This window comes from Phocoena sinus, chromosome 6, assembly GCF_008692025.1.
Source record: "Phocoena sinus isolate mPhoSin1 chromosome 6, mPhoSin1.pri, whole genome shotgun sequence".
Lineage (NCBI taxonomy): Eukaryota > Metazoa > Chordata > Mammalia > Artiodactyla > Phocoenidae > Phocoena > Phocoena sinus.
This window is the reverse complement of record NC_045768.1, coordinates 65,598,631-65,616,348: the sequence shown is the minus strand read 5'-3', so window position 1 is coordinate 65,616,348 and position 17,718 is coordinate 65,598,631. Positions and strand designations below refer to the sequence as shown.

The 17,718-nt window shown below is 34.5% G+C and overlaps 1 protein-coding gene across 1 annotated transcript in view; it reads right to left on the bottom strand.

The window, feature by feature from the left end:
• The window catches only part of CCDC171 (coiled-coil domain containing 171), a 362,781-nt gene that overhangs the window by 156,449 nt on the left and 188,614 nt on the right, over window positions 1-17,718 (bottom strand). The window contains exons 19-20 of the mRNA XM_032636251.1: window positions 3,269-3,495; window positions 2,594-2,776 (exon numbers count right to left, since the gene is read on the bottom strand). Coding sequence (XP_032492142.1) covers window positions 2,594-2,776; window positions 3,269-3,495 — 410 coding nt within the window. The remainder of the gene's footprint in view (window positions 1-2,593; window positions 2,777-3,268; window positions 3,496-17,718) is intronic.

Below are 17,718 nucleotides of genomic sequence, written 5' to 3'. Positions count from 1 at the left end.
TAAATCCATAACGCTCGGTTTAAATCTTGATACATGAGCACTTTTTATAAAGATAACGATGTGGGAATTAAAGCTTTTAACAAGTTCAAATGCTTTTAAAGGATTACCTGAAAGTCTGTGTTCAGTGTATGTCACCATTCAGGTTTCCCTGGTCAAACTACCCTCTCCTTGGAGAGTCCTTACCACACCATACCTCTCTCACTCCCACCACCACTCACGCTATTGCCATCTTCTTGTATTTTCTTCACAGCCATTATCATTATCTAAATTCACCTTAGGTAGTTGTTCACTTTTTTACTGCCTGTCCGCACCCTTCCACCAACCACACATTTAAGGATGTGAGCTCCACAGGGCAGAGACCTCCTTCAGCTTGCTCACCCATCACACAGAGGAGTGCCTGGCATTCAGTAGCTTCTCAGTAGGTATTTGCTGAATAAAAGAATATCTATTCATATATAAACACCTGCCAATAAAACTCTGCACAACTTTTACAATATCATGACTGCATCTGCTCTGGAATAACTGACAGTTCTAGAGAGGGGCCATCTCTTAAGGGGTATGGAATCCAGGACAGGACATACTTGTATTATCTCCTGTGCAAAACTCTTAAACAAACAAAAATTAGTTACAACAAATGGCAAGAGACACCTTGATCTTGAGGTACAAAGAACAGAAATGTTTCACAAATGGTAGGTAACCTGAGAAATATATGTGGAAAACTAAAGGAAACCATGCAGGTCTCTTAATCACACTAAGTGTATATAAATCTATTTAAGACTGATAACTTTCCCACTGTTGAAAAGAATTTGAGGTGTCAACTTTTTAACATCCCTCTATTCGCTAATGGCACAGCACTTCTCTGGGTCTTGTGAACAAGTATTTCTGTACTTCTTCTACCTTTTACTTGTTATTCCGTTTTAAATTACCACTCCTTGCCATCAGAACATTCTGTTCTTTGCAATCTACTTGGCCTCTATAAATGAAGATCCCCGTCATTTTGCAGGACTTCTTCCCACTCTTCCAAAATTTCTCCTTTACCTAAAAACTTAGCTAATGTTAGCCTTTCTCTTGTCCATATATCCCTCCCAGAGACTGGCGCAATTCTGTTCACTCTTCTGTGACTAAATAGGGTCAAACAAGTACAGCAATGCAGAATAAGAAAGAGATAGTGTGTGAAAGCAGTTGTATGGAGCTAATAAACCAAAAACAATAAAAAGATCATGGGAGCTAGCTATTAAAGTACAACTGTCAGTAGATGATCATGGGAGTTAGCTATTAAAGAACACCTGTCAGTAGATGAACATGATATTCCAAAACAGTGCAGGTACTAAATCACTTTTGGTGGGCAGGATGTGTCCCTTTATGTTACAATTTTAGATGAACTATAAGAAGCTATTTTGTTTGCCTCCTGTATACTTTGCCTGAAATAAATGAAAGATGATGGTTGCAGGCACACCCCCTGATTTTTAAAGAGGAAAACAGCATCATTTTCCCATCTATTCTGTTTTTAGTAAAACGATCCTTTATTAACATAGCTGGATATGAACATTAAACACTTTAGTGAAGTGGTTATAAGTTTGCGTTTTGGAGTCAGAATACCGAGGTTCAAATCCTGTCATTTCCACATACTAACTGAGTGACTTTCGGCAAGTTACTTAGCTGTTCTGTGCCCTACATTTCCTCATCTGTTAAAAAAAAAAAACAATGGATAATAATATTATTGAATTATTATTGATATGAGAGGACTAAATGAAGCAACACCTCAAAGTGCTTAGGGGCAGTGCCTAATACATGTTCAACATGATCATTAAATGTTAGAAATCATCACTTTATAACTTTATACTACATAATTGGATGTCAAATATAAAAATTACATACATCATTCCTTCAATTATTATTTCAATTAATCCTATTTTTATTTCTACACTTCAGTGGAAGAAATTCACACTAAACATTTCTTGGAACACGTTCTTTGCTCTTGCTGCGAGCCAGTTACTCAACCAAAGTTTATTTGCCATAGCAGTTAACCATCCTAACTACAGCTTAATCATTTTCTATACTTTCAGTCACAGTATACATTTTAACAGGGCTATAAGCTCTGCTGACACAATCAGTACTCCTTTAAGCATCAGGAATAAATCTTTTTTTTCAATGTTTTTTGAGATGATTTTAATGATGCTGTGCTTTTTATTTAATTGACACACAACACTGCTTAAGTTTAAGATGTACAATGTATTCATTTGATACACTTCTAACTTGCAAAACAATTTCCACTGCAGCCCTAGCTAGCTCTATTAAGTCACATTAATTATTACTTCTTTTTTGTGGTGAGAACATTTAAGTTCTAGTCTCTTAGCAAATTTGAAATGTATAATACATTACTGTTGGGGAATTTTAGAAGGGAATTTTTCTAAAGAAAAAGAAATTCTATTAATGGGATTTGATTGTTTGAAAAAGGAAACATAATAAAAAGTTAAGGAAAACAAACATATATATTTGCCCTGTGATATTTTATATACATATGTATATCATACATATTTTATATCAGAGGAGAGCTCACCAAAGCCATAGTTTTTAAATCATATATACTTACTGACTGCTTAACTTCATTCAACTGCATCTGAAGACCCTGGGTTTTGTCAAGCTCCTTCTTCAGTTCATTCACATTTCGTTTCAGTTCTGTGACCTCTAAGCGTAGTGAGCGGCGCTCCACTTCTGCTGTGTGCAGTCTTTGTGTAAATCCAAATATTTGCTTCTGTAATGATGCTGTGCTTTTCTATTGTCAAATAAGAGCAATTTTACAAAAAGTCACTTCAGATTTACTAGTAAGTCCATAGCAATGGTCATTTTACCAAATTAAATGTAACTTAGGTTATACAGAAAACAATACCAGCTCTTACTAAAACTTAAAATGAAGGCTTTATTTTTTTATGTGACCAATAATTTGCCTTATATGAAATGAAAAATGAAGAAAAGAAATAATCTAGATGGCTAGAAAACAGAAAAGATAATTGTTTATGTCTCACACAATTCTGTTGCAGTATACTCGTACAGAACAGTTAATTCAGAACTCATGCCAGAACTTTTGTACTTTGATATTATGGATACTTATTTGGAAGTTCTTTTATTTATCATATTAAACTATTACATGAAATCTAAAAGAAATCTACCTACACTCGTGTACAACTAATATAAACTACAAATAAATTTGATTCGGAATTAAATTTACAAGTCCTAAAATCCCTATTTAATGAAATTGCATACATACCAAAATGGGCACGTGGCCACGTAGACCGTATTTCAGGGCCAGTGTGTTTACTTTATGAAGTCCACGGGCCAGCCTCTGAACCAGGGAATCTTCTACCACATATCTAATACTCCTGTTCCTGTGCAAAGGTATACTGTCCATTGCCAGATTAATTTTATCCATGAGTTTTGCAAAAGAACTCTTGGCTGCTCCTATAAGCAAATGTCCACAAATTCTGGAATTTGGATCTTCAAAGAAAAAGAAAAAAAGCACAGAAAAATAAGAATTGTCTCTTGTTCATTTCACAACACTGCCAGTCACAACACAATGAAAATATTTTCTCAGTTATATCATTCCCATCCACCTGTAGAAATCCATTCAAGAAGTCCCTGCCTATATCAACTTTCACTATGTAAGAAATAGCCCACCTACTAAATAATGTATCTAAAGAAAATCTGCATGTATTTACAGTATGTCATTCATATTGAACACTATGACACTAAAAAATCATCATCACTCCTTTCTTTGTTTTAAAACCTAACAAATTCATTTTCTATTTACAACTACTGAAGCTTATTACTTTAATGTCACACTATTTATATTCTCAGACAAGAAAATATAACTTGCCTTATTCCAAGGCAATTAACATTTTACAACTACAATTACTCATTTCCCCGTAGGATTTTGGTTATCATCCCTCTCATATAATGGACTTAAGGTCCCAGCATATCCAACATGGCCTGCTTACTGCTGGATTCATCAGGTCTGTAATTAATAACTGTATTTAATGTTGATAAATAAAATTGTCAGTGTTCTTTCTACTAATTGGTATTCCAAATAATGGTTAATAGGTTTATTTATGCCTTAATAAAAGTCGTGTAATTTAGTTTTCCCTCTGCTAGGCATGTCTTAATCTGTCATTACTTGTGTTACAATACTATCCATGTAAAATGATGAACACGGAGAGACTCTTTAAATTATGCAGTATACCATTCTACATTTCAAGAACCTCTGCTGTTGGGAGTTAGTTTAAATCTTGTCTTTATATCATAAGCACAAAAAGCATATTTGGCCAGTTTTATGCAAGAGAAAAATGTTCCACAATTCTAAGAACACATGGTTTGAAACTGAAGAGCAGCACTGACTGAGAAGGTCAACGCCAATAAACCATCAGTGGTTTTCTATGTCAGAAAAAAACATCTCACGGAAGCTAGATAAAAGCTCATTGTTCTAGAAAATTTTCAGGAACACAAAAATAATAGTTTTCACAGATAAAGAGCCTTTAGAAGCAAAAATCAACTATAATTAAATTTTAATGAATAGTGGTTTTTTACTATATCATAGCAATGTGTTGTGTAGACACTAACCACTCTGAGAGGTGAAATTAAGTGGCAGTATAATTCCATAAGGCATTCCTTTGAATTTTTAACAAGTGGGAAAGAGGCATACATTCTAAGTTACTGACTGCTACTCTCAATGAATTACAGAAAGAGCACAAAGCATAATTTTATGCTTTGATGAATAAGAAGTATTTTTACGATATACTTCACATTATACAGTATAGAGTACAATTAATTCAATATTAAATAAATGAAGAAACAAAAAAATCCTCTAGTGACATAGTTGTAGAATTATTTGTATAATGATACAGAAGAGAAACAATGTCACTAAAATTCCTCATGTCTAAACTTGTCTAGACTAGTTAAAATGTTTGACTTGTTACATTTAACAAATTCTTGTTTATGCTAAATACATTTGTTAATCACTTTTCCCCTATCTAATAGCATATCTTTCAAGAAGGAAGAGGACTCTATGTTCTGCAACTACCTTTTCCAATAGAAGGGGCAATAGTGCACATCTGAGGTTAAAATCTTCAAAACAAATTCACAGAGAATTGTTTCCACCAGTAGTTCTAAACCTGTGAATTACAGATTTTGAGGCAGGGGGGAGGGGAGGTTGAAAGGTTATTATAAGAGTTCCACCACTCTCAACTGCAGTATTGCCATTTGACCTTTATTTAGCCCTAAAAAAATATGTAGCATGAATAATATATGCTTATGATGTTGTTAGTAATAAAATTAAAAGTCCTTCGAAACATTGCAGAAGTCAACTGCTGCTAAAAATACAACTATCGTGTGGGAAGAGCAGTCTACAATGTGATTTCTTATTAAAATGGAATCCTCACACTCAGATTGAGAAACATGCCTTTAATGAAAAAAAGGGAATAGTGAGTAATTATTTAATTAATATGTATGTAAATATGTCATTATTTAATTTAATAATAATATGAGTCATGAATATAATAATAATAATAATGCCTAATGGTAATAATAATGTTAGAAATGTTAATCATGAGTAATGTTAACTGCATTAAAATTCAACTCAGTTCTAGACAGTTGGGAACATTTTCTCATCTTTGACACCTCCATCTTTCTTGCCATCTCCCTCACATCCAATCACATCACATTTCTACCAGCTATTCAATTTTTTCTGTAATCATGGCATTGTCTCACCTATGTTCTTACAAGGGTCTCCCTACTCTTCTCTAGTCATTTCCCCTCTTCAATCCATCCTCCACCGTAGAAAAAATGACTTCTAAAACACAAATAGGATCCTGTCACAACCCCTGCTTAAGTTTCAGTGAGTCTCTTCAGATCTGGGAATAAATGTCAAACTCTAAGCTTAAACATGGCTCATAAGGTCCTACATGATCTGATCCCTGCTTACTTTTCCAGGAGCATCTTTCACTATTATCCCTTTCATGTATAACTCCTTTCAAGTGACCCCAACACATCACAATCTTAGAGCACTCTTCTGAGCAAAAAAATGCCTGTTTTCAAAGAGCTGTAATTTGAAAATATGAATCAGTTTTCAAACTTGGGAGCCAATCATTAAGGTAAGATTCAAAACTGTGTTCTATCTAAAGATGAAACTAAAAATACTATGAAAAAAAGCCCAAAATACTATTTTCAAAAAGTAATAAGAGAATGTCTTACCATATTTTAAAACTTCAAGAAATACACATGAAAAGGGCAGTATGATACCAATACCAGAAGAGACAGGAAGACTAATGGAATTGACTGGAGAGACGGGAAATAGATCCAAGTACGTATAATAAATATATACTAAATGGCATATCTTAATTCACTAGGTAAAAGACAGATGATGGAATTAAAACGTATTGGGGCTAGCTGGTCATCCATACACAAATAAATATTATTAATTTCCTCACTACTTCTCTGAAAATAATTCCAGATAAAATCCAAGATTTAATGTAAAAATCAAAAATACTAGACTAAAATATGAGCAACACCACCTGCGGTGAGGCTAGCCTTTCTAAATAAATCACCAAAAGAAAAACCATAAAGTAAATGATTAATAATGTTAACCATACAAAAATACACAAACAAAATTAAAATACAAACTGGAAAAATTATTTACACTATACGGCAAAGTGCTAATATGTGTGATACACAAGGAGTTCTTATAATTCTATAAGAAACAAACACACACCCATATATGAACATAATGAGATAATGTGTAAAAGAATATGAATGGGTATAGAACAAATGAAAAGATTTGCAATCAGTCAAAATTACAAATAAGGAATGACATAGTTTCTTTTGCCTTTCAAATTGATAAAAATAAGAAAGACTGTTAAAACTTCATGTACCAAAGGCATTATGAGAAAGCCAGAACTCTCAGTAGTGTTCATAGGAGTGTAATACAAAGCAACTTTTACAAAAGGCAGACTGGCAATACTTTCCAAACGTAAAATATGCAAACTCATTTCTGAGGAGTTTAGCCAAGGAAATAAGTGCACAAGTATAAAATGATTTTATGTACAAACATGTTAATTACAGCATAGTTTATTATAATATTAATTAAAATAGTAAAAAAATATGAAAAAATGCCAATATCCATCAACAGGGAATTTTCAGAGTAAACTATGTAAACAATGAAATAGTATATTATCAAATACAATTAATGATGTACACCTACCTTATTGACATGGAAAGACATTTATTATCCAGTGAGTAGAAACAAAATTATGATGAGGCATGATTGTATGACTCCCTCATATAAAACTGGGTGTGTTTGTATGTATACCTGTTGGTACACATGTCTGGGAGATTTGTAGAAATCATTAAAGTGTTAAGAATGATTGGGGATGGCCTTTTGGGTGATTTTTATTTCTTCTGTGCAGGTTTCTATACTGTGTGAAGTTTTTATACCAAGCATAAATTTAATTATCCTCTAGATAATTTTTAAAAAGCATAAACACTTTTCCAGAAATAACAAAACTATTTTAAAAAGCACTGTATACTGTCTTCCTCATTCATTCATTAAACAGCTAGCTATAGGGCAACTCATATGCATGAAGGCACTGTGTTAGGCAATGTGGAGAGGAGACCTATAACACTGATTAAGAATCAGTAGCTCCTGTTTCTATCAGCGTTATTTATAAATAATACTATAGGTACAAATGCCCAATAATAGAACTACTCAAAAACATATCTTGACTTAGACAAATGGTATTTAGGGGAATGATTATCAAAAGCAGGGGTTCTTGGACTTCCCTGGTGGTGCAGTGGTTAAGAATCCACCTGCCAATGCAGGGGATACGGATTCGAACCCTGGTCCGGGAAAAATCCCACATGCCGCGGAGCAACTAAGCCCATGCGCCACAACTACTGAACCTGCACTCTAGAGGCCACGTGCCACAACTACTGAAGCCCGTGTGCCTGGAGCCCATGCTCCACAACAAGAGAAGCCACCACAATGAGAAGCCTGCGCACCACAAGGAAGAGTAGCCCCTGATCACTGTAACTAGAGAAAAGCCTGCATGCAGCAACAAAGAACCAACACAGCCATAAATAAATAAATAAATAAATAGTATCCGGTTTTTTTAAAAAAAGCAGGGGTTCTTGCTCATTTTTTGTCCCGTGTATACCCTCGATAGCCTAGTAAAACCTATGGATCGCCTTCTTAGCATAATACTTTTAAACATGTTAAGTCAAAATATGTAGGGTTACAAAGGAAGCAAATTTTATTAAAATGCAGTTTTCAAACTATTTTGTTTTATTATAAATATATTATGCATAAGACAATACATTTAAAATACAGACTGAAATTTTTTTAAAAGACATAGCATAGGGCTTCCCTGGTGGCACAGTGGTTGAGAGTCCACCTGCCAATGCAGGGGACATGGGTTTGTGCCCCGGTCTGGGAAGATCCCACATGCTGCAGAGCGGCTGGGCCTGTGAGCCACGGCCGCTGAGCCTGCGCGTCCGGGCTCCGCAACGGGAGAGGCCACAACAGTGAGAGGCCCGCGTACCGCAAAAAAAAAAGTAAAATTAAAAAAAAAAGAAGACCTATTGTGGAAAGTTTTTTGTTCAAAGGTCAGTGAGTTCATCTTTGGCTAGGTCAACTTATTCAATACGTTTATATAAGAAAGAAAAACGATTGTGAATCTATGGTTCAAATTTGATGTTATGAAGATAGAAGGAACGTAAGTAGCACTTTTGAAAGAGTTCTAAAGTGTTTCCAGGTGCTTGCAGGTTGCACTTTCAAAGAAATCACAGAATTTTGTACTTAGGGAATACTGGAAAGCAACATAGACATGAAGAATATAGAAGCTCAACTGGATGGATGAACAACTACTAGGTGTACAATCGTCCTGATACATGGCCAGCTACATTGCACCAGCATCCATCTGTACATAGAAGACTGTGATTACATACCATGTATGTGATGAGTCTCATGATTACTGATCATCAAAGATGAGCATAAACAATATCTGAAGATAGCTGCAACAACTGTATTACAACTTGAAAATATCTGTAATTTCTATTAGTAAATAAGTCACCATGCTGCTAATATTATCATGGTCTGTCATCACCATTCATAATTGAAGGAAATGTTCATTAATGGTTAGTGAAACAAGACAATTATTTTCCATCCAAGTCTACAGATGCTCCCCCTCTGAATTCTATTCATGGACCATTTTGAGAAGGGTTCTATGAACCCCAGATTAAGAGCTCCCTTATCTAAGGAATACACTACACAATCATAAAACTATATCCTTCAGCCTCTACTTCTCCGTCAACTTAAATAATAAGAAAGCTGCATACCTGGACTACTCTACTCAGAGAACCATAATATAATACGCTCTCAGTTTTCACTGAAGAAAAACATAAGCAACACTAACAAGAAAAAAACTTCTGCATCTTCTATGAAGTAGCCTTTAAAGATATAAACTGTGGGGCTTCCCTGTTGGCGCAGTGGTTGGGGGTCCGCTTGCCGATGCGGGGGGCGTGGGTTCGTGCCCCGGTCCAGGGGGATCTCCCGTGCCGCGGAGCGGCTGGGCCCGTGGGCCATGGTTGCTGGGCTTGCGCGTCCGGAGCCTGTGCTCTGCGGCGAGAGGGGCCGCAGCGGTGGGAGGCCCGCGTATCGCAAAAAAAAAAAAAAGATATAAACTGTGAATGTTATTCAATATTTTCAATATGATAATCCATGTAATAAATTCCTCTTAGGGTTTAGTAGCAAAAAAAGTATTAATGGTTTGCTCCGTATGTTTGGAGAAATAAGAGAGCGTCTCCTATCTGCGGAACAACATGCAGCTCAGTTTAGCTAAACTGTAGTTTTATCAGTGAGAGTACAGGGAGGTGAGACTATACAAATAAATGAGAATCAGATCAAGAAAGGTCTTGTATACCGAGCTAAAGAGTAGGAAATGAGGAACAATACTGCTGCTTTTACAAAGATATGTGACAAACCAAGCACTGCCAACATGCAATAACTCGTTTAAACCATTACAATAGCCAATGAGATGGTACGATTATTATAGCCATTTAAAATAAGTGCGAGAAAAAGAACAATGAAAAATGGTACATAGAATTGACCCAGTCATATTGAAATACACACAAAACAACTTGAAAGAAGTAGACACAAATATTAATCATACTCTCAGGGAGATTACAAGAGCTGTCTTACAGTGATATTTTACAAATACCTGTAAGCTGCCATAATTTTTTTTCTGGAACAAGGTGGAGGTTTAAAATATTTTTAAATACACATGTATTATTTTAGAATAGATCTGAGAGGAAATTTTTTCTTTTTTTCTTTTACAAAAATCTTAAAAAATAATTGTGTCGTTTTGTTAGACAGTATCTGGATATTCAACTAAATCTTCTAAGAAAAGGGTCTTAAAAGTTTTCTACAAACTGCCTATAAGTTGCAAAATATGTTAAAGCCTCATATATGTTTCTTAAAATAATTTTGATTTTGTATATTATTTTAACAAATAAATGTATTCTATGAAAATTGTGACACTGGAATTTTACACAGTCATGAACACTTCCAAGGATAAATTATTCATTCAAAAATTGTTCTTAAGAATGATAGGCAAATAAATTTTAATTTAGAAAACAAAACTTCTTTCACATTTTCCATGTTTGAAAATTCTCAGAATAAAGTGTTTGAAAAAATATGGGAAAATGCAAGAATAATAATTTTAAAAGTCACAAAAGTCAGTAAGTTAAATGTGGCTCAAAATAGACACTAATAGCTCAAATACTAAAAATGATCCATGGTCAGATTGTACTTATTTCAATTTCAGATATGAGTGAAATTATGTGTATAACAAAATTCTCTAAATTACTTCTCCTCACACTTTACTGTGGTTATAAATCATCTTGTTAAAATGCAGATTCTGGCTGAATAGCTCTGGAATGGAGTCTGAGACTGTGCATTTCTAACACCCCACAGTTAATGCTGATGCTGCTGGTCGACGAGCAAACGTGGAGTAACACATCTCTTTTTATTCTTTGTTAGGATTCACTAAAGCCTTTAAGCTTTCAAATATATACTAATAACTACTTATTAGTACAAGTATCTTTACTTACTGCTTTGAACTTCCTAATATGAAACCTCAGTGTTGTGCCGAATACAACCTAGATTTCTGAGTTTTACCTGGAAGAGCTGCTATGACCTCTACAAAGTTAACTCAAAGTATACGATGAAAGAAAGCTGTGAGTAGTAATAGCAGGAGCATGTATATTTGAGTCATCTATCCTCTAGATAATTAAAATTCAATTATAATTGAAGTGCGTAAATGTGTAAGAAAATGGATGAACATTCTACTCATAACCATCTACTCCTGTATTTGTTCAGAGATATTTCAAAGCAAATCAGCACAATTGTTTCTATCTCGAGAAATTCAGTCTGAACAAGTCATATAAAAATGCTCAGCTATCTGTAGGGTTCCTTAGTCCACTCCTATAATGATTGATATCCCAGCCCTTCAGTGGAAGTAACATTCTCCCCTGTTTGAGGTAAATGATCTCTTGCAGGCACACCATTTGGATACCTGGAAGAGGTAATTTATCTCAAGTGGGCAAACACTTTAATGAAAGCAAGAAGGTTGCCACCTGTCCAGTATTTACAGAGAAACATGGAAACTGGGGTCTTTGCCCACTGCCTGTAAATACACCGTCAAAGTTTAAGAAGGCAGCAGTGGCATCTACCTTTAGCAAACACCTCACTTTCTGAGCAATGAATTCAAGCTACCACTATTGAACTTCCAGTTTCACAAAAAGGGATAAACTAATATACAAGTTCCACTGAAATATCAGTGCACAAAAAAGAGATAACACAACATTTATTGGACAATTACATATACAAGGGACTTGGCTGAGAAAGTTACATTTACTCCTAATAACTCTATGAGCTAGGAACCACCCTTAGCCAAATTTTATAGATGGATGAAGAAGGATGAAATGATTTTCCCAATGTCACACACATAGTAAGCACTGGAACTCAGATTCAAATCTAGAATCCAGGTTCTTAATCCATATTCTACTGCATATCCAACATGTTTCATTTTCTCTCCTAGACAATTTTAAAACTTTCTCTCCTAATTAGTTAATAGTATAATTCAGAACTTACTCTAAAAAGATAAGCACCTAACTTTTCAAAAGAGTGATTTACTGATTTTTTTTGAACAATGATAATAGGAGAAGCAATAGTTACTATTTAATATATTAAAAGCTACTACTTGCTATTGCCATACATGTACTAGTTTTCCTGGAGCTAAAAAGAAAAAAGTGAAAATGAATGAGATAATGCCATTTGCAGCAACATGGACGGAGCTAGAGATTATCATGCTAAGCGAAGTAAGTCAGAAAGAGAAAGACAAATACCATACAATATCACTTATATGTAGAATCTAAAATATGATGCAGATGAACTTATTTACAAAATAGAAACAGATTCACAGATATAGAAAACAAACTTATGGTTACCAAAGGGGAAGGGAGGGAGGGATAAATCAGGAGTTTGCAATTAGCAGATACAGATTACTAGAGATAAACTAGGTAAGCAACAAGGTCCTACTGTATAGCACAGGGAACTATATTCAATATCTTGTAATAAACTATGATGGAAAAGAATATGAAAAAGATTTTATTTATATATATATATATGAATCACTTTGCTGTACACCAGAAACTAACACAATATTGTAAATAAAAAGAAAAAAGTGACAATGATGCCATCAAGAGGTAGTCCTGACATGTAATATGATTTAAATTTTCAGCAAGTTCTTCAAAAAGACAGAAGAAACAGAGAAGAAAAATCAGAGTTCTAAGAAATATCCTCTTTCATTTCAGAATTTTCACATTTCCTAAACAGACTTTCCCAAGATTTTGCCATTTCAATTTCCCACATGGCTGAAAGAATTAAGATACTATTCATAGTATTAGATGATTCAAGGGACAAGGAGTCAATTGCAAATCAAAGCTGAACTGGTATTCTTGATACCTGCCCTATGATGAAAACCTCCTTTTGTAAATTGGTTAAATAGATGAAGGAATGCCCAACTGATATATATTACCCAGACATTACAATCATTCTCTAGAAGATTATTAACAGAAATAGAGAAAAATCCTCAGAAAGTATGATATTTTTTAAACTATAGCTATGATAGTATATCATAAGCAAAGCACAGCATCACTTCTGTGATATTCTTGCTGAAAATGCATAAGCTAAATCTGATCATGAGGAAACAAACAAATCAAAATTAAGGGATATTCTACAAATAATTGGCTTGTAATCTTCAAGGTCACGATGGTCAAGGAAAAACTGAGGAACTCTTCCATACTGAAGAATACTAAAGAGACATGACTAAATGCAACACATAATTCTAAACCAGATCCTCTTGCTAAAAATGACGTGGTTGGGACAAATAGGGGAAGTTGAATGGAGTCTGAATGGTAGTAATGTATCAATGTTGGTTTCCTGATGTTGATCACTGCACTCTGGTTACGCAGAAGAATGTCTTTGAAATACATGCTATAATACGAGGGAGTGATGGGGCATCAAGTAAGCAACCTGCTCTCAGACCATTCAGGAAACAGAATTCTCCGTTGTGAACTACTTGCAACTTTTCCATAAGTTTGAGGGTATTCCGGAATAATTTTTAAATGAAGATATTAAAGAGTATGTAGCCTATGATATCATTTATATCATTTGTTAGTCTGCTAGTGGATGGATGAGTAGGTGGCATGAAGGGAGGAAGGAAGGGGGAATGGATAGAGAGAGAAAGAGGGATAAAACAGATTGGAAGAACACATAAGAACACATAAAAATGCTTACATTAACTATCACTATATGATGGGAAAATACGTTTGTTTTTGTTTTGTTGTTCTCTGATTTATTTCTTTTCCAAGTTTTCTGAATTGACCTGTTTTCTTGTATAATGGAGGTAGTAGAAGCGGAAGTAATTTGAAAAAAAAAGAACAAACAAAAACAATCCTCTCTACTGCAGATGTTGATTAGCTGATTCATTCCATGCACAAACTCTCCCTTCTCTTTTGTCAATCTCCAGGTAGTCATCTAGGGAGAATCATGTGAATGATTCAGCTCAGGCCAATGAAACAAGCTCAGGCCAGGCCAATGAAACAACAGCAAAAGTCTGCTGGGGAAGCTTTTGGGAAAGCTTTTGCCTTCCTGATATAAAGGGATATATTCAGCAACACGTGTCTTCATATTTTTAACAATTTTCTTGAGATATAATTCACACACAATATAACTTACCCATTTAAAGTGTACAAATCCATGGTTTTTAATATAATCACAGTTATGCAGTCGTCACCACAAGCAATTTTATAAAATTTTAGTCACCCCCAAAAGAAACTCCATATCTATTAGCAGCCACTTCCCATAACCCCCAACCCCTCCCCAGCCTTAGGCAGCCCCTAATGTACTTTCTGTCTCTAGATTTGCCTAATCTGCATATTCCAAATAAATGGAATAATATGGTATGTGATTTCAAATAAATGGAATCATATTATATACAATCTTTTGTGATGTAGCATATGGCTTTCATGGTTCATCCATGTTGTAGCAAGCATCAGTACTTCATTACTCTTTATGGCCCAATTATATTTTATTGTTTGGATATCTGTCCATTACCCATTTATCAGTTGATGGACATTTGAGTTTGCTTCCATTTCTTGACTATGCATTATGCTGCAGTAAACATTCATGCACAAGTTTTTGTACATATATGTCTTCATTTCTCTTGGATATATACCTAGAAGGGGAATTGCTTGTTCAAATGATAACTCTATGTTTAATATTTTGAGGAAATGCCACTCGTTCCCAAAGCAGCTATAACATTTTTTATTCTCACCAGCAATGTATGAATGTCTTCACATTGTGTCCCTCCCTTCTCCTTCCTGCACAAATACAATCCTGATGCCTAAAAGCAGAGTGACCAGCTTAAAACTAGGAGGCATAAACACGAAGATGCTAATGGCTTAGCAGAAAGACATAGTCTGGATTTCTACCTACCTCCAGACTTACTATTTGGGAGGAAAAAAAAAAACCTTATATGAATAAGCTACTCTAAGTGGGAGTCTTCTATTAGGTACAAAGAAAGAAAACCTGTGATGCCCCCAAACATCCAATGTCACTATATTCAGAGGAAGAAATTTCTTCCTGATCTTTATATGTATACTAATTTATAACAGAACCATGTTTTAACAAGTTGGAGCTGTATGAGACGTGTAAATGGTCTTGAAATTTTAAGATAAACTAATGTATTTTCATTTTATTTACTCTAAATTTTTATGAAATTTCTTCATTATTATTCAGTTAATGCAATAAATCTTAATAAAGACCGATATCTGAACTAAGAAAAGTACGTGAAAGAGTAAACAAAGGCATTCTAAGCACTTTACAAATGAACTCATTTAGTCCTCTAAACTCTGAGCTAGGTAAAACTTACTATTCCCACTCTACAAATAAAGAAACTGGGAAGCAGAGTTTAAATAACTTGCCCATGTCATGAGGCTAGCATCAGAGTCAGTATTCAAAGTCAGGCAGAATACCTGCTTAACCCTACACTGTGTTGCCTCCACTGTACAGCAATTTAGCAATTTTAGAACAGAAAATTAATCATTAGTAGTCTAAAAATGTATACAGGTAGGTGTGTGTGTATTCATGTTCATTAATGCTAAATGCTACTTTCATGGTGAGATGGGTGGTAAGGGAACAATATTTTTTAGCACCCACTATGTACCAGATACCGTACAAAATATTCAACAAGCATTATCTCATTATTTCCTCATAACAATGGGGAAGACGATACCATCTTCATTTATGGGAAAAGAGTGTGAGGCCCAGTAAAGTTAAGTAACTTGCCCAATTTCACACAACTAATAAGTAGCAATGCTGAATATAATATCAAGTCTGTCTTATTCAAAGCAATGCTCTTTCTACTACACAATAATGATCACCTATTTAGATTTTTCAGACACTTAAACTATAAACTCAACACGACTGTATAAACTGTTATGGCTTTACATTTATTACCCTTATCTGTTGATAATCACTCATAGACTTTGAAAATATTTTCCCACCTTTTCTGCTAAAATATCTAAAATTTCTACTAGGATACATTTAAAATTGAAAACACAATTGCCTAGATAACAATACATTAACCCTTCATCATGTTTTGAAAGAATTATTCTATAAGCCCAGCTAGTCACTGGAGAAGATCCACACTGATCATTTTTGTACTAGTTCAGTAACAATTATCTATCTGCCTGGACCGTATCCTTTTAGGCTTGCCTAAAAATAAGTTTTCCTGAACTTGCTATTTCCTCAAGCTAGAGGCATACCAGGTTCTAACATCAAAGACAGCTTGTTCCTAGAGATAGGCAGGCACTTAAAACACCACTCTTGGTCTACCTTCTGCTTCACAGGTCTTACCTACACATATTTTTATCAGGGTCTGAATAAAAATTTTGTCAATATTTTAACTTAAAAATGTTACAAGGGGCTACTTTTAGAAAATGTGCTCAGGGGAAATCGCTGCCTACTTTCATAAATCAACAATCTGATCCCATGGCAATGATCTACCCTTTCCCCCACTACTTCCCAATATGGTTAGAGTAGACAATATATTTTATCCATAAGTCAGACCTGCTAGGCATGGATTTACTTTCTCACCTCTTGAATGTCCCTTCTTCCCATTCTATGCTTATTCCCACCTCTACATCTCTGCTTAAGCTATACCCTGCAGCTGAATGCCACTCTCCTCTCTAACTTACTGTCATTCTAGGCCCAACTAAATCACTAGTCCCTGAAGCCTTCCCAATACTCATAAGCCCACATTGAGCTTTACCTTCTGCGTATTCTCACATTTAAAGCCTGTACTTTCTCATCCAATCCTTGATTACATTCTGCCTAAGTTGTTCATGAGTTGTCGCTCTTATTCTTATGACCATTATGTATATTTTCTAGAAGATCGATCAAGTCACATCTTTTTCTTTCATCTCCTCAAGCATATAGCACAGTGATTAAAAAATGCATTAAATAAAGTAATAATATAAATAAGATGATAGCTTAAGAAACCAATCTACTTTTAGGTCCACATACTGAAAAAATATGACTAACAAAAATCATCTGTTTATTAAACTAAACCCAAAAATTTATTAAGTTCTTTCAAGAATGTTACAATTTCGCTTTGAAGTTATAATACCAACATTCTTAAAATATATTTATTTGCACTTTTATTTCAGACTCCAAACCCAGTATGTTGAGATTTTGCCGATACATTAAAATATGCATATTTCTTACCAACATTTATGGCCACAACCTAAAAATAATCTTTGGATCATAAGTTTTGTACTATAAGAGCCTAGTTTACATGTTTGAAATCACAATACATGATCTATATTTACACAACAGAATTGTCTGAAGAATTAAATTACATCCCAAATTATCATTTCATTAATACTTAGAATATTTCATTACGCAGGCAAGTATTAACAAGTCTACTATACATTTTTTTCTATTAATGTGTCTGAAACGACCATAATTAGTCCAATGACATAGCTTAAGCAGTAGGTAACTGTATGTTACTCTTTAAGTGTGGAGAAATTAGTTTTCATTGAACCTTT